The 16,855-nt window shown below is 42.1% G+C and overlaps 1 protein-coding gene across 1 annotated transcript in view; it reads left to right on the plus strand.

The window, feature by feature from the left end:
* Positions 1-10,872, plus strand: part of SRP68 (signal recognition particle 68) — a gene marked incomplete in the record, with an annotated part of 1,223,106 nt that extends 1,212,234 nt beyond the window's left edge. Inside the window, 1 exon segment of the mRNA XM_044090499.1 lies at positions 5,668-10,872. Coding sequence (XP_043946434.1) covers positions 5,668-5,895 — 228 coding nt within the window.
* Positions 10,873-16,855: the final 5,983 nt, after the last annotated feature.

A 16,855-nucleotide genomic window follows, 5' to 3' on the forward strand; every position in this document is an offset into this window, starting at 1 on the left:
TCAGCAAATTTCTGTTGATTCATCTTCCTCTGCTCACACAGATCCCCCCAAGTCCCAACAGATGATGAAGACTCCATCTCTCTTGACTCACCTGTGGAAGGGACTTCTTTTAGGGAGATTAGTTTAAACATAATGAAGCACTTTGAGTATGTGTCTAAACAAATATCAGAGGGCCTGAAAAGGTACTACAGTCTCCTGGAAGTGGGCAATCCTGCCCCTTCACCTGTCCTTCCATTTCTGGAGGCCTTTCTGGATTCTTCCAGTCTACCTGTACAGCCATTAATTTGCAGTCCCCTGCTTCCAAAGGGCCAGACATGCTTCTGTAAAGTTCCAGATGAACTTAAATTCTTCTATAAGAACCCTGTGACAGACCCATCTGCAGTGGCTCTCTTCTTGGACAAACTTTCTAACTTACAATCTAGTGCAAATACCCTCCAGAACCTATGAACCTATATAAGGACAGTAGAGCTGTGGACAGGTGAGGAAAGAAGATCTATACTTCCTGTATTCTGGCTTTCATGGATCTTAACTACCAAGTATTTGTTGTCCATCCTCAACCATTTGTACAAGGTAGCTGATGATTCCCTTGGCTCAAAGTTCAAAAAACAAATTCTGCCTCTCTTAACCAGGCCACTTAGGTAGCCAGACACAGTATAAATGTAGCTATGATGCTGTGGATGTCTCCTCCAGAGCAACTACTACTAGTACTGTCATCCATAGGTATGCATGGTTGCTCAATCAGTCTGTGCCAGAGGATTTCAAAGCCAAGCTCACAGATTCATCCTAAGATGTAATCTTTCCTTCAGCCACAGGCAGCCAACTTAGAGTTGCGTTTTTCCAGTAAGTCTTTAAATATGTAAGACTGAAGACAGATTGTGCTGATTTCTTTTCCAAGAAACCAGAGAAACTACCATACCAAGCGTGCTTCTTTCGTTAAAAGGGAATCCATAGGTTCATAGTTTGGTACTAGGCTATCAGCCGTAGGGTTATACAAGCCTAGCCATTACAATTCCCTGGCTATTTCTTCCCACAATATTTACTTCCTTGGACCCCGGGGTAAATTTCCCATCTCCCATCCAGTCGTCAAGGTTCCTTTTGAAGAGGGCCAAGGAGGCGCTCTGCTTGACATGTATGGGCAGTCTATCCCAGAGTATGGGGAGTTTCTGGGTCAAGAACCTATCTCTCCAGCATGTTTTGTTCATTGTGACCAACAGGAAGGCACCCATGAAGAAATTTCCAGAGATATAGAGGGACCCCAGGTATGGAAGGTCTCCCTTCTCAGAAAAGTCACAGTGACTGTCTTCCAAGTCCCCTTCCTCCCTACCCCCCTCAGTACCACTCTGCTCTTCTTTAACTCAGTCCACTTCTGTTTGGGAAAAGATTACCATGGAGCAGTGAGTGCTTTCTGACATAAAAAGGCTTATGCCATGTCTTGTAAGGAACTCCCTCCCTTGAACAGCATCCGTCCTCCTTCCCACAACCCACTTCAGCTACTTCTACCTGCTCTGCTAGACCTACAGGCCCATGGCAGAAGAGAGCCAGTGCCTGCCAAATTGATAGGAAGGGAGTTTTACACCAGATTTTTCCTAGTTCCAAGAAGAGGACAATAGAAACCTATTCTGGATCTCTTCCTGCTAAACGCTTTCCTAAAGGTGACTACTTTCAAAATGCTCTCCTTGCATACTCTGTTGCCTGTTATTCTTCCACAGGTTTACCCTATTTTGTCTGCATCTAAAGGATACCTATGTGCATATTCCCATTCACCAAGCAAAGTAAAGCACTGGAAACCACTACAAAGAACCGTCTCTTTATTATGCAAGCTAAAACTTTCACCAACAGGCTTTTTCATAAAAGACAACCATTAATGGTGAATTACTTTCCAGGTTTTGGATACAAACGATGTACTACACTTCGTTACAAGAAACAACCAAAATACTATTTTAATGTCATAAGCAGGAGACATTTAAATGCAATGATTGTATTTATTATAATTTCTGGATTTAACCTTACAGGCTTATGGGAATTGTAATACTCAGTATTGTTTGCATGGCCAAGTGTGAAGCCTGTGATAGTTATTATATATACATGACAATTAGGAAACTTAAAGAGTGATTATGTGACCATCTTTGTGATATAAGAAGTAAAGTTACTACTAAAGCCCTATATAAGCATATTTCAGACAAGGAGAGCAATCATAGTTTTAAGTTCATGGTTTTAAAAGTAATTTATTCACCAATGCGTGTGGGTGATCAACTTTTAACAGCAAATGAAGAAATGCATTAGATACTTACAATGAGCGCACACATACCACCAGGTTTAAATGCTGCTTTCGCTTTAAAACCAATGCTTAAATACCTGTATGAACAGGTTTAATTAATTAATTGGAGTCATGTGATTTGATGATCATTTTTATTTATGGTTAATAGTTGTCTTTTATGAGTGGATTGCTTGTAGAAGCCTGTTGGCAAAAGTTCTAGCTTGCATAATAGAGATGGTTCCTTGTAGCAGTTTCCAGTGCTTTATTTTGCTTGTTTTTAGACTACTTTTTGGAGGTACTAGATTTGCAACCACTTCACTGTTGTGTTGGTTTTTTTGTATTACCGTTTACCCCCTCCTGCAGGAAATTCCTCAAGTTCTTTATAGCTCATCTCACTTTCAGTTTACTGCTTTGCATTTGGCTTTACACAGCACCAAGAGTATTCACAAACTATCACCAGTGGTAGCCTTCAGCCAAACTCAAGGAATTCACATTTTACCTTACTTAGACAATCTGCTGATACAGGCTACTTTGCTACAGATCTAACTGCAGCACTTCCAGTTCATCTTCAGTCTACTCTTGCAGCTGGGGTTCATCGTCATCTACAGAAAGTCCTTTCTTTGGTCCACCCAGGGTTTAGTGTTCTTGGGCTGCAGATTGGAAACCGAGAGGATGTAGGCCTTTCTGCCTCAAGAGAAGGTGCAGTGCCTTACCACTTATTTCTACTCCATATCCTCCCTCAACACATGTTCAGTCAGGGAACTTCTAAGGGCCCTAGATTTCGTGGAAGCACCCATCCTTGTGCTCCCACTAGCCTGATTACATATGAGGAAAATTCAGTGCTACCTCAAAGAAATATGGTCCCAACACACTCATTCTGTAGACTAATATTAAGCCCTCATCCAAGCACTTCAGGTTTTCTCACACATATGGAAACCAGGCTCTCCTTGAGTGTTCACAGACAACACCACTGTCATGTGGCACATAAATAAGCAAGGAGAGATCAAATTTTACCAGTTAAATAGACTAGCTAAGATTGCTTGGAACATGGCTTCCCAGAAAAGCATGACCCTACTCTCTGTGTACATCCCGTCAAAGGACAACATTCTAGCAGGCTCACTGAGTAGGTCCATCGAGGACCCTCACAAGGACCCTAAATAAGCAGGTCTTTTTGGGACATTCTACACAGGTGGGGAACATTTCAAATAGATCTGTTTGCATGAGAGAGCAACAGCAACTTCCTCAATTTTGCAATTTCTATTCCTGCCCCTCAGCGTGGAAAACAGATGCATTTTCTTTTCAGTGGACAGTGACATATCTTTACACTTTCTTTTCACTCCCATTAATTCTAAAGGTATTACTAAAGGTCCAGAAAGTAAAACGAAGACTCTTACTGGTGACTCTTTTGGACAAGGCAGTATTGGTACTACCTTCACTTTCGTGTAGCCAGGGGCAGCCACCACAGGCTACCACACAAGGTTGATCTCATCACACAGAAGAGGGGATCACTGCTTCTTCCAAACCTGTCATCCATAAACCTGTGCCTATGGATGACAGGGTCCTGATCCCTTTCAGGCACCAGTTTTCTGAAGGTATACTGCGGGTTCTCCAGGAAGCGGAGACCCACCACCCAAAAATCTTTCATAGCCAAATGGAAGACATTTGTCCTAGTGTCATAAAATAATCAGGACATTGCAAAACTTAGAGGTTCCTTTTATCCTAAAGTAACATGTGTGGGCTTCTGAATACAAGTCTTGCATACTCCTACACCAATGCCCACTTCTCAGCCATCTCTGCCTGTCTACCCCTCAGTCTACCTGTTATGCCCAGGCCTGAGGTCAAACAATTCATAAAAGGAATGCTGCATCTGAGATCCCCAAGGAAGTCTGTGTTCCATCCTTGGAACCCCTCAACTTAGAACTGGAAAAGTCAGTGCTCCACCATTTAAAACAGCAGCTTCAGCAAATTGCAAATTCTGCACCTGGAAAACTGTCTTACTTCTAGCCCTCACTTCTGCTTGGAGCGTCTCAGATCTTCAGGCACTGAAGGCAGTTCCAGCCTTTTTTTCCACAAGGATAGGGTGTTTCTGACAGCAGCCCCCTCCTTCATGCTTAAGGTGGGGAACTAGATGTCTCTCAACCAGTCCATTAACTTGCCTACTTTATTTCCTAATCTACAGAACTGGGGGGAAAGACTCCTGCACTCCCTAGATGTACACAAGCAGCTGAGATTTTATTTGGATAAAACTAAGTCTATTCATAAGTCAGACCAACTGTTTCTTTTTCATGGACTCCAAACTGGACCAGGCAGCATCTAAACAAATCATTACAAGCTGGATCTCCAAGTCAGTCTACTCTTTTACTCACACCAATGTAAATCCTTGCCCAGTTGCCATAAAGTTCACTCTACCAGGCAGTGGCATCCTCGGTGGCTTTCTACAAAGGAGTTGATGCTGGGACAATCATGAAAGCTGCCCCAGATCTTTTGTACACACTTTCACTAAACATTACAAAACTGATGTCTTTTCTAGATCCAGAGCTGCCTTCACTAGGTCAGTTCTCTCTGGAGTCTTGGACAGTTTTCCCCATTAATCATCCTCCCTTCTGTTACCTTGAGCTCCGAGAATCACCTGTCTGTTTGGAATATTGCAACAGTGATCTTCAGTCAGGACAAATTACAGTTTTGTAAGAGCTTATCATAGCAGTAGATGTCGTGCTGATCACAGTTCTGTAATCCTTCCCATTTTGGATACCATTTCTTCTCTCTTATTGCCATGCCTGCAGGGCTATAAGAATGAGGGGGCTCCTGTCCCTTCCTTCTTGGCCACTCTTAGCTGAGCAGTCTCTCAGAGGTCTTCAACCCACTCACTTGAAAATAGTCTGCAGATCTGCTCTCAAATGTTTGCCTATACCCCTATGTTTGTGAGCTGACTTCGTACATCGGATGTACAATCTAGAGAAGATGAGATTTGGAACCCTGGCCAAATGTCAACAGTGAAAATTTGTGTATTTGGAATACTGCGACTGTGATCAGTAGGACATCTACTGTTATGATAAGTTCATCTTTCATTTAATGACCAAGAGTAATTTACACTGAAATGCTAATGAAGTCGTCTCCAGGAGACTTTGGGTCATTTATTTTATGTACTCCTGCTGCCCTCAGGGCAGGCATATTCATCCATGCCCTTTTTAAATTTATTCTTTTGAATCCTTTTTGGGTGTAGTATCTGGTCTTTTTATTGTGAATACATTCTGTTTATGAATGGTTATAATTGTATTTAAATCCTTAAGTGTCTTAGATATGTAGCGCATCTGATTATTGTAACCGTGGGATATTTTTATATTGTTCTGTTAGACATGCCAAAAACACACTGTGTAATAAAACTTGTCTTTTTGTATGTTTCATTGCAGCCTTTGTCTGAACAACTGGATGTGTTTCGGTTGGATCCTTCGCTTGTAAGCAAGCAGGCTAGCCTGGTGAAGTTTCCGCCTGATTTTCTGCCAATCCCTTGCAAGCCATTGTTCTTCGATTTGGCCCTTAACCATGTAGCTTTCCCTCCTTTGGAGGACAAAGTGGAACAAAAAGCAAAGAGTGGCCTTACAGGATACATAAAGGGCTTCTTTGGCTTCCGTAGCTAGTAACACCTGCACATTTTTAACATTGAGCTGTACAGGCTAATATTGGCAATGTTTTTATTTGAGAAATCTTTATTTACCTATGTCAAACTCCTTTTCTTGCAAACAGCCATATGAACACATCTTTGGAGGGAGGTTGGGAGGGTTCTGATATTATATGGAATGAAAAACAACTCAAAATGTGTTTTGTATTTTTCTTTGTCCCATTATCCTCGCGTTCTAGGGCAGTACATTGACGTTTAAATAAAATCATCTCATGAACCTTCTTTTTATGAATTTCCAGCCCTGTAATTTAATTCTTTGACTCCTGCTTTTTAGTTGAGCTCCGTGGTGAGTTTAATTTATCTTTTAATTTTGTATACCCAAGGTAAGTGTTTCTCAAAAGATCAGATAAGCCTTCCACAAGAGGATTGAACTATTTTATGGGAGACTTGAGCTAGTCAGAAAATGCTGTATACTTGAAATCAACACTAAACAGTTACATTTTACGTGGAATTTGGTTGAATTCAGGATAAAAGTCAATGCATGTGTGAGTATTTATATGCAAGCTAACAGTAAAAAATGTACTAAGCCATAGTTTCATCATTTCAAAGAGTTTGTGTTGAGAATAGTCTGCATCTTTGCAGTGCAAGTGCAGCATGTGCATTTTTTTAATCTATAGAGGACGTTGAATGATTTTTTTTGTGTCTTAAGGGAGGCTCTGCATGACAAAAGTCTGAGAATCTGTGCCTTAAATGTAAGCACATCTTTTATTGGTTGGACTGAAAAGTCTTTTCTTCAGGGGTATAGAAAACTTTAATTGTTGTAATGTATGATTAATTTGCAAGTCAGCTTTTGATCTGTAAAACTGATCACAGTAAAAAAAAAAAAAAAAAAAAAGTGTGCTGCAGCACAAAACCTACATCAGGCTGTATTGGTGTCGGGTATTTGACTTCACAGACTGTTTAAAATCATTTTGTGTACATCAGTTGTCTGTCTATGCGTTTGTTCTTTTCCAGATATAGTATTGATGTTAAAGTTCAAATAGTTTTGAGAAACAGTGAAGATTATACTTTTTTTTTTAGTATTTTAGTTGTACTGTTTACTCATTTATTTTTCCTATGACCACATCCCCAAAATGATGCCGTGGCAGGTAGTGGGCAGTGATGTACATATACCAGCAAGGTATTCTGGTTTCTCATAAACAACTTAGAAGAGCAGCTACTTTACTTACTTTGAGGTTTCACTACATAATCACATATGCTGATTTTCAGTGTATGGTGTTCCACTTACAAGGTGGTTAATAACTTGTCTTTTTCGTAAACATAAGACTTCCCTGTTGCTGCAGTTAAATGCTAGCTTCTGATTTAGTGAAACATTGTGGATTTTTTTCATGCTTTCATGGCAGTAGTTTTTAGCTCCAAGAAAAAAAAATAAAGTAGGCTCCCTTTGTGAACAAAACAAATTAAAAAAAATTACGTTTTTGTATTCGAACTATGGAGTGAGTTGTTATAGATGGTACAGATGTTCTATCCAGCTCCAAAGGTTTGTTACTTTGATCTGCTTCAGAAGATGCAGGCACTAAATACAATTTTGCTTCATTCTTTGTACTCTGTGTTTTACTGTTCCCTCAATATTACAGTGTAAACCATTGTAGAATAATTTATTTTTCCTTTGCTTATGTGCCTGATAAAAATAGTACTGCAATCATATTTATTGCAATTTTTTGTTTTCTAAATTAAAATCTGTTTTGTTTTAGACTCCTAAACGTGGAACATACAGCTTTCCCCACACTGCTTTAAGAATCCTTAGTATTGCATTCTTTAAAACATTTAAATATATATTATTGCTTCATGTGCTTTTTTTGTGTGTGTGGGAGGGGTAATCATCATAAGCAAACTAAGTAACTACAAATGATGCACGTCACTGCTGCAGTGTCATTCTTGATCTATGGAAATTAACCACTGGTTGGCATCCTGATTTTCAGACACCCCCACTGTTAAGATGAACTCATCTTCCTGGCTAAAATGTCAGTAAAATATCAGATCAAGAAGGAAAGCGCCCGTACCACATTTCATTTTTGCTACAAGAAGAGAATGTTCAGTACATATGTCTGTCAACCTGTTCTAGATGAATGATATGTCCTAATTTGGGAAATGCTTGTCTAAACTGTTTTGTAATATTTCATCTGCATTATGACATTGAAGGAGTTCTACTTCTACCACCAGACAGTAGCCAGGCCCTGACATCAGATGCCTCAAACTTTGCTTGGAAATTATGTACTAATTACAGAAGGTCCAGGGTAGGTGGAGCACTACATTGTTGGGCAAACATGTAAATGAAAGAAATAACTCTGATCCATGCTCAGCAGGCATTCAAGACATATTTTGGTACATAAATGTGCAGGAGGGCATTGCTTGGGACCTGGTCTCACAACAAAGGCTGCACCTCCTGTTCAGATGCAGTCCTGTTACACTGGAACTCCCTAGTAGGCAACATCAGTTGAACCTCCTGCAGTCTCCATTAATGAAAACTTAATAGAATAGTTTTCCAAGATCTAGATCAGAGTTGAAGAACACCAGGAATATGTCCGGTCTTTATCACAAGGTAATTACTTGGAAAAGCTCTGTTAGGTTTCCAGGCATCAGAGCAGGGACAGTGAACACTTGTTTTCCTTTTTGTGGATAGGGTTCATAGGTAAGTAGTAGGCAATCAGTTTGCAGACTATTTCAAGCCTTGCCAAAAATCCGTATTCAAAATTTCCCTCTAGCATCAAGGAGAGCAAGCCAAGCTAAACCAACAAAGGGAGTTTGAGGCTGCCCATCCAATTATCTAGGTTAACCCTAAAAGTGACAAGGGTGCTTCACTGCTTCCTTCCTTTATGAGACTCCCCAACACACACACACACACACACACACACACACCTTGGTGTACTCCCAAGTGTACTCGAGAAGACAAGAAAAAAAAAAAGGCAGGGCTTAGTATAATGTCATTCCATCTGGGATGCCTTATGTTCTAGTAACTCATTCAGTTGAACAAAGAGAGCTTATTGCCACTAATGAATGTGTGCACCATGCTAACACAGCAAAATGGATTGTTGGTGCATCTGTACCTTAAAAGCCTAATGCTGGCAGCATGATTAGTCCCAGGCTAGTAGGGTTCAGAGGATACATCTGTAGAGAAGTGCTATGTATCCAGTTTATTACAGTAATAGACTAGAGTCCTTGAGATATTCGCTGAGGTTATAATTCTTGCAGCTAAAGATGAACCTGTCTGCTCTTGATGCTCTTCTCCCCATGGCTCTCCATAGTCCTCTCACTCTGCAGTCACTCAGCTTTTGAAGGAAATCATGCACTTTAGCTTCGCTGGCAAGCCTGTTCTTCCTGCTTGGAACTTTAATTTTCCAGCGAAAAAAAGCTGCCCCCCCCCCCCCCCTTGCTGCATTTGAGTCTATTGCCTCAGTGACACTTAAGTTTTTATCCCAGAAAACCTTTTAGTGAATATTACCCCATGGAGGATAGGGGGAGCCTTAGAACTAATACCTCCTTTATACCAAAAACAATGTCAGAATTGGTTATGAATCAAACAGTCCAGCTACCACTATTTTTGTAAACCTCAACAGAAGAGGGGAAAAGGATGTTGCAGCTAGTGAAGGAACATAGGCATTTGCAGTGTGTAGAGTAAACAAACAACATCAGACAGACTGATCAGCTTTATCTTCATTATGCCAGGTGAGGAAGGCAAACTAATGTAAAACAGCAGCTCTGTTAATGGCCGGCTAACTTCATTGTGCTGTGATCACCATGGAAAAACAGAAGGTCAAATAAGATCACAGTCACAACAGCTTTATTTAACTGTCGCAGGGCATCTGTGAGAAGCCAGTTGAGCCACCATTCCCACCTTTTCCAAGCGCTACATGCTGGACATTCAGTCCAGAAGTAAGCAGAGCTTACCATTATGGGTACTACAGGACATGTTATCAACACCCCTTCAGGTCTGGGACCAACCTGCCTTCTTGGCAGCTAACTTTAACACTGTTCCTGTATATAAAGAATGATACTACAGTGGTGATCCATACAATAAGAATAATAAAATTCAGGCCTTGAAGGACAGCAGGGGCCTTTAGGAACTGCACTATTCTGTTACTGTGGAGGGAGTAAAGATTAGGTTCTAGCCTGTCTCCAATACTTATTGCATTTTAATCAAGACACACACACACCTTTAAGGAGGGAGACCAGAGACACCCTTACCAGTGTCTGGGTAGCAGCATGGTACCAGACCTATAAACTGCAGACACAAGGGCATACTTGTTGGTCTCTTATTTAACCAGAAAAAGAGCTTAAGTTGACAGAAGCTGTTTTGTTTAGTCACACACCATACTGATGTCCTGGACAGGAATAGCAGTTCTTTTCTGCTTGGGGGATATTCAGAAATTCTGGTTGTGAAGGTAGAAAGGCTGATATTCTTTTGCGGCTAATTCCATTCCCTTGGATGAGAAGTGATACTGCAACAGTAACCCTGTTTGAACATCAGTGTTTTTTTTTTTTATATTGTGAGCTTACTCACACATTTGTTTTTTATTGTGAGTGTACTCACAGAGCTGCACTGTTAATTTACATTTCTGGTTGCATCAAAATAATGAACATTCAGGCCACAGAAAAAGCATAAGATATTGCTTCCAGAAGCTTTTGTCTTAGGTTCAAAATAAGTGACACCATTAATGCAGTATGGAGCATTTTGTGAATAGTAGTTATTTGTTTAAAATGAAAAGGCTGCCAGTTTATGTTCTTGGATGGTTAGCCTTTAAGGGTAAAAGCGTTGATAGAATTGATTTGTATAATATACAAAAATGTGTTCCACAATCATAGAAGAAAATATATATTTACGGATATGTATCATACAAGTTTATTTTTATGCTTGTGGCAGTAAATATTGCTGAAAGATCATGAAAGAAACTGTTAGCCCAAAGTTCTGTAAAAAGAAATAAAAGTGCTATATTTACTCACTTTGATATTGTGAATTTCTTCCATTGCTGTTGAAATGTTTTATTCTTTCAATTATTTTTTGTGCTGGTCTTAGCAGTTTGATCTTTGTTCTTCATTTTTTAGTGTAAGAAGTTAATAAATTAAAGATGCATTTTAAAATGCCTAGCACTGGGACTGACCACCATCCTGACAATCTGCATTCAAGCAAAACAAGCACCAAGGATCCTGATGGTGGAGGGTTGGGAATGGGGGACATTGTTGGCTCACATATACTGGATAGAGAGTAGGTTTGTGATGTTCCTTTTACCTCTTTGTCACCAAGAAGGCTTACAGGTGAGGAGGATACAGATATGAACTAGGGCTGTGGGCTTGGTGCTGCCAGGCTGGTAAGTAAAGCCTTCACTGAAGAGTATGGGTGAAAGCTTGTACATGCAAGGGGAATGTATAGTAAGCCCTTGCAGTGATGCAAGTTCCCACATAAGCCACAATGGGTGGAGGTGTGGCCTAAAGCCTATTCACCTTCATCTCCATCTGTATTTTTTTTTTTTTGCGTGTCGCACAATTGGGATTTCAATCCTGAAGTTTGTTATAGAAAAATTCCAGCATTCGTTGCCTAGGAACCTGAAACTTTCCAAGTGTTCCTGCTGTCACCAGGTAATGAGCCACGACTATCTCACGGACTTACCCATACCTGATGGTTGAAAAACATGAGAACAGGTGCTTCCAGAAATACAAACATTTCAGCCTGACCACCCAAACATGGAGAAAAGAGGAACCTGGAGTGAGCCTACCTTAACTCTAAAGATGGTAGTTGAAGATACCTGACACCAGCAGGAAGTCCATGTGTTCCCAAGCTGGTGCTGGAGCAGTGAGAGAGGATAAGGGAGTCTGAAGCCAAACATCAATTGTATCCTGTCCTCCTTTCTACTTGTAAGGTAGCTTTGTGGTTTTCATGTGTTTGGAAGGCCTGTGAGAGGTGCAGTCATACCATCTTTGGGGTGAATCACAGTTTTGCCCCATTGCCTGTCTCTGCTTGAATGCCTGATGCAGGATCAAGGTCTAGGATGTCCGTTTGCCTTCCAAAGCCTCTTAGGCAATCTGTATCCCCTTGTGACTGTACCCAGCCTGTTGCAATTCCAGTGAGCTGATGTCCTTCATGGATGCATCTGCAGTCATAACAACTGGGTTGTCCTGTCGTCAGGCAGCCCTTCAGTCGGCCGGATTCCAAAGTCCGGGTCTGGCTTCGGCTGATGTCGCACTTCACCCGACGTCATCTCTGTTGGTCCTCGGGTATAAAGGCATCAGCCGACGCCATTTTCCCCAGTCTTTCTTGCCGCGTGGCGCTCGAAGCAGAAGCTGTTCGCAAGTGCCGGTCGGTCGGATCCAGAGATTACTTCTACCGAATACTACTTCGAAGACTTCTAAAGCTAAGTACCCCGTTGGGGACTCTTTCTTGCCTCAGCCGATGTCAGAAAAAGTTAATAATTGTTTAACCTGTGGGAAACAAATACCTCATAAAGATTTCCACTCTTACTGTCTGCCTTGTTTAGGCCCAGCCCACGACGTAGCAGCCTGTTCGGCCTGTGCTTCTTTCAACCGACGAACGCTTAGGCGTCGGTCGGAGTTTGCTGAACAGTTTTTCGGTTCTGATTTTGCGTACATTATGCCGCCGGATCCTCCGACTACCCAATCTGCCAAAACGCAAAGATAAAGACCGACACTCGCGTCCGCGGTTTCGCTGAAACCATGGTTAAGCAAATCATGAGTGTCTCGGTTTCAGCCGAAACCGAGAAAACTGATCAAAGTACAGCTGAATCTATCTCTACAACTGAGGCCCCTGCTACCATTCTTGAATCGGCCTCAGAAATTATACCCACTACGGTGGTTGCCACTGACTTATCAGACACCATTCCCTTGGATGTCTCTACCCCAGCACGTGGTGCTGCTAGGCCTCCAGCAGCCATGTCCATTAAGGCCTTCACCAGGGCTAAAGCAGCCAAGACTACTAAAACAGTGCCTGTTAAACCCCCTTCAACCAGGCCCTCCTCTAGTTCTCAAATGCTTACTCTGGCAGAAGATTTAATTTCATTAATTAGAGGATCTCAATCTCACCCAGACAGGGCCTCTCAGCCCCCAGAGAAGAGACCTAGGGCAGAGCCCCCTGAGCCAGTGTCATCTGATGATTCAGCCGATGAATCAGACATAACTGACCAGCCAGAGGCTCCTTTCTCTAATTTTGAAGACTCTGATGCTGAAGAATCCATTCCAGCTGCTTCCCCACCAGAAGAATTTTCCTTTGGGGAAACCTTACATGCCATGCGAGAGCAGTTCCAATGGCAGCAACAGGATTTTTCAGACTCCAGAAAAAGACTTAGGACTTTTCTGCACCTTCCACAACACAGGCCCTTAGCTATACCTCCTGTTCTCTCTGTGGTGGATGATGCTCTCAATGATGTCTGCTCCGCTCCAGATTCTTTACCTCCAGCCCCTGCCAAACCAGACAGATTTTACAGGGTGCCAGACACTCATCACCACCTTTACAAGGACCCTCTTGCAGACCCCAAAACTATATCCCAGGGTCCCAAGGCAGTAGCCGCGACCATAGCTAAAAACCCTATTCCTTCTGAAAGGGAAGCAAGGTCATTAGACAGATGGGGCAAAAAGGTCTACACTTCAGCTACTCTCTCAGCTAGAGCTTTAAACTGTCAGTTTCACATGATACAATACCAAGAGTTTATGCTTGACCAGTTAACTAAAAAGCTAACCACTGATGAATCTCTTGATAAGAAATATGTATTAGAAATGGTAAATAACATACAACAGGTTAGTAACCATTCCTTAAAATGTGGCTATGATGCACTGGAGGCTTCATTTAGATCAGCCATGACTGGCACAGTGATAAGAAGGCATGCATGGCTAAAGGAGCAAGCTTTACCGGATCATGTTAAAGCAAAGTTACTAGATGCTCCTATGGATAAGACAAGTTTGTTTGGTACACCTGCCCAGCAGGTTATGAAGAAAATGGAAGAAAAGGCAAAATCCGTTCAAACGGTTAAAGATTTCTTGCAGGTTCAGCCCCCAAGGTTTAGCAGGAACTGGCCTGCCAAAATTGGTCCTTTCCTGACTCCACAAGATCTCAAAGGGGCAGAAACAGACGCTCCAGAGGCAGAAACCAATCCAGAGGAGGTGCCTACAGAGGACGACAGTGGCAAGGTAACAACAGAGGCACAGACACAACCACTGCCACCACATCAACACAACCACAGTGACTTAATCCTAAATCCGCCTACCAGGGAACAAATAGCAGCTCCTCTAGGCGGAAAGTTAACCTTATTTTCAAAAACTGGCACTATATAACAAAAGACAAGTGGATTTTACAAACCATAGATCAAGGATACCGGTTCCACTTCCACACTTTACCAATCAAAAGAGGAATGCCAAATCTACCTCCAAATCAAAAACAGAGGCTCTACAACAGATAATGCAGTTAGCAAACATGAGAGCTGTGGAAAAGTGCCAACTGCAGAGCAAGGAAAGGGTTCTACTCAAGACTATTCCTAGTTCCAAGAAAGGAAAAAGTTGGAGACCAATTCTCGACCTGTCCGCCTTAAATACATACATCATTGTCCCAAAATTCAAAATGCTGACCCTACAGCAACTTCTTCCCATGCTGGGCAAGGAGTGTTGGCTGGTAACTCTAGATCTCAAGGAGGCATACCTGCACGTCCCCATTCGACCAATCTGCAGAAGATACCTCAGATTTCTTGCAGGATCAGAGCACTATCAATTCTCAGCATTGCCCTTTGGCTTATCTACTGCGCCCAGAGTATTCACAAAATGCCTGGCATCAGTAATTGCCCATTGCAGACTACAGGGAATACAAATTTACCCATACCTGGACGACTGCCTGCTACAAGGGGACAACTAAAGCAAGCTGACAACAGATTTACAAAGGGTCATCTACTTGCTACAAGCACTGGGATACACAGTCAATCTACAAAAGTCAAGGCTGATACCATCCCAAACAAGGACATTCTTGGGCTGAATTGGACACAGTAAAACAAATGGCATTCCTAACTGCAGAAAAACAAAAGAACTCCCTCTTTACTTCTTGGCACTAACAAAGCTGAACAAGTTAACAGCAAGAAAAGTACTGCAGGCCTTGGGCTTCATGGCATCATGCATAATCCTGGTCCCACTTGCCAGACTACATATGAGAAAACTACAGTGGTACCTAAAGAATTTATGGTCCCAACACAGTCACAGCCTAGAAACAGAAATCCCACTAATTCCATGCTTAAAACAGGAGTTCCTATGGTGGGCTCAGGCATGCCAGACAAACCCAGGCCTACCCTTTCGCAGATGTCAAGCAAGCCAGACCATCACAACAGACGCTTCAGACCTAGGATGGGGGCCCACATGCTGGACAAATGCGTGCAAGGATTGTGGACACAGGATCAACTTCACCTGCACATCAACCTAAAAGAAATGCTGGCAGTAAAACTGGCAATCCAAAGGTTCAGACCATTTCTCAAAGAGGGCCAGTTGATGATAAGGACAGACAACACCACAGTCATGTGGTACATCAACAAGCAGGGAGGCACTCATTCATACCCCTATGCAGAATGACTTTGGAGCTGTGGAACCTGGCACTCAGCTACAACATCCAGTTACAGGCAATGTTTGTACCGGAAAAGAAAATATTCTAGCAGACATATTAAGCAGAACCACATCGGATGCCCACGAATGGAAACTGCACCCGGACATTTTCAAGACCATCTCAAAGAAATGGGGAATGCCTCAGATAGACCTATTTGCATCACCTCTCAATCACCAGCTCAAAAATTCTGCACAAGGACATTACACCCACTGGCATGGAAAGTGGATTCGCTCTCCTTCAGCTGGAAAGGCCTGACAGCATATGCATTCCCACCTCTTCCCTTGATACACAAAGTATTACTAAAAATCAAGGAAGAACGTCCAAGGATAATCCTGATAGCTCCAAACTGGCCAAGACAACACTGGTACCCACTGCTGAGGAGCATGTCTCAGAACAATATGTGGCCAATACCCTGATGCCTTTGATGCTAACTCAGAACAACTACAGCATCATACATCCAAACCTAAAAACGTTGCAACTGACTGCATGGAACATCACATAGCAACAGCTAACCCAGAACTTTCTCAAAGAGTTAAAGACATTATTCTTGAAGCACGCAGACCTTCAACAAGAAGGAACTATGCTGGAAAATGGAAAAGGTTTGTCATTTGGAGTACTGAAAGAGGAAAAGATGTGTCAAACATAGATATGCCTAACATTCTAGAGTATCTGGCGAACTTCTTCATTCAGGCTTGTCCTACTCCTCCATCAAGATACATGCATCAGCTATTTCAGCAGAATACAGCTTTGATCCACCTGTTTTTCGCACCCTTTGCTCAGGCAGTTCCTCAGAGGAATCAAGAATGTAAAACCTCCAAGGAAACCACCTTTGCCAGCTTGGGACTTAAACTTTGTGCTAGAAAAGTTAACACTATCACCCTTTGAACCAGCAGCAACAGCAGACCTACAACACCTGTCATGGAAAACTGCTTTCCTACTGGCAATTACTTCAGCAAGGAGGGTTTCAGAGCTACAGGCCTTAATGGCAGTGCAACCCTTCCTAATCTTCCACCAAGATAGAGTGTCCATGAGGACTAATCCTACATTTATGCCTAAGGTGGTATCCAGAGTGTCTTTAAACCAGGCAATCCACCTACCTACCTTCTTTCCCAACCCACAAAACAGAGGGAAAGAATACTGCATACCTTGGATGTACATAGACAGCTACGCTACTACTTGGACAGAACAAAAATAGCAGAAAGACTGACCAACTTTTGTAGCCTATGCAACAGGAAGGGAAGGAAAAGCTATTTCCAAACAGACAATCTCCAAATGGATAGGAAATTGCATATGATTCTGTTACTCCTTCCATGGAAAACCAATTCCACAGAACATAAGA

The sequence above is a fragment of the Protopterus annectens genome, chromosome 12.part0 (assembly GCF_019279795.1).
Source record: "Protopterus annectens isolate FY-2018-M chromosome 12.part0, PAN1.0, whole genome shotgun sequence".
In the NCBI taxonomy this organism is placed as follows: domain Eukaryota; kingdom Metazoa; phylum Chordata; order Ceratodontiformes; family Protopteridae; genus Protopterus; species Protopterus annectens.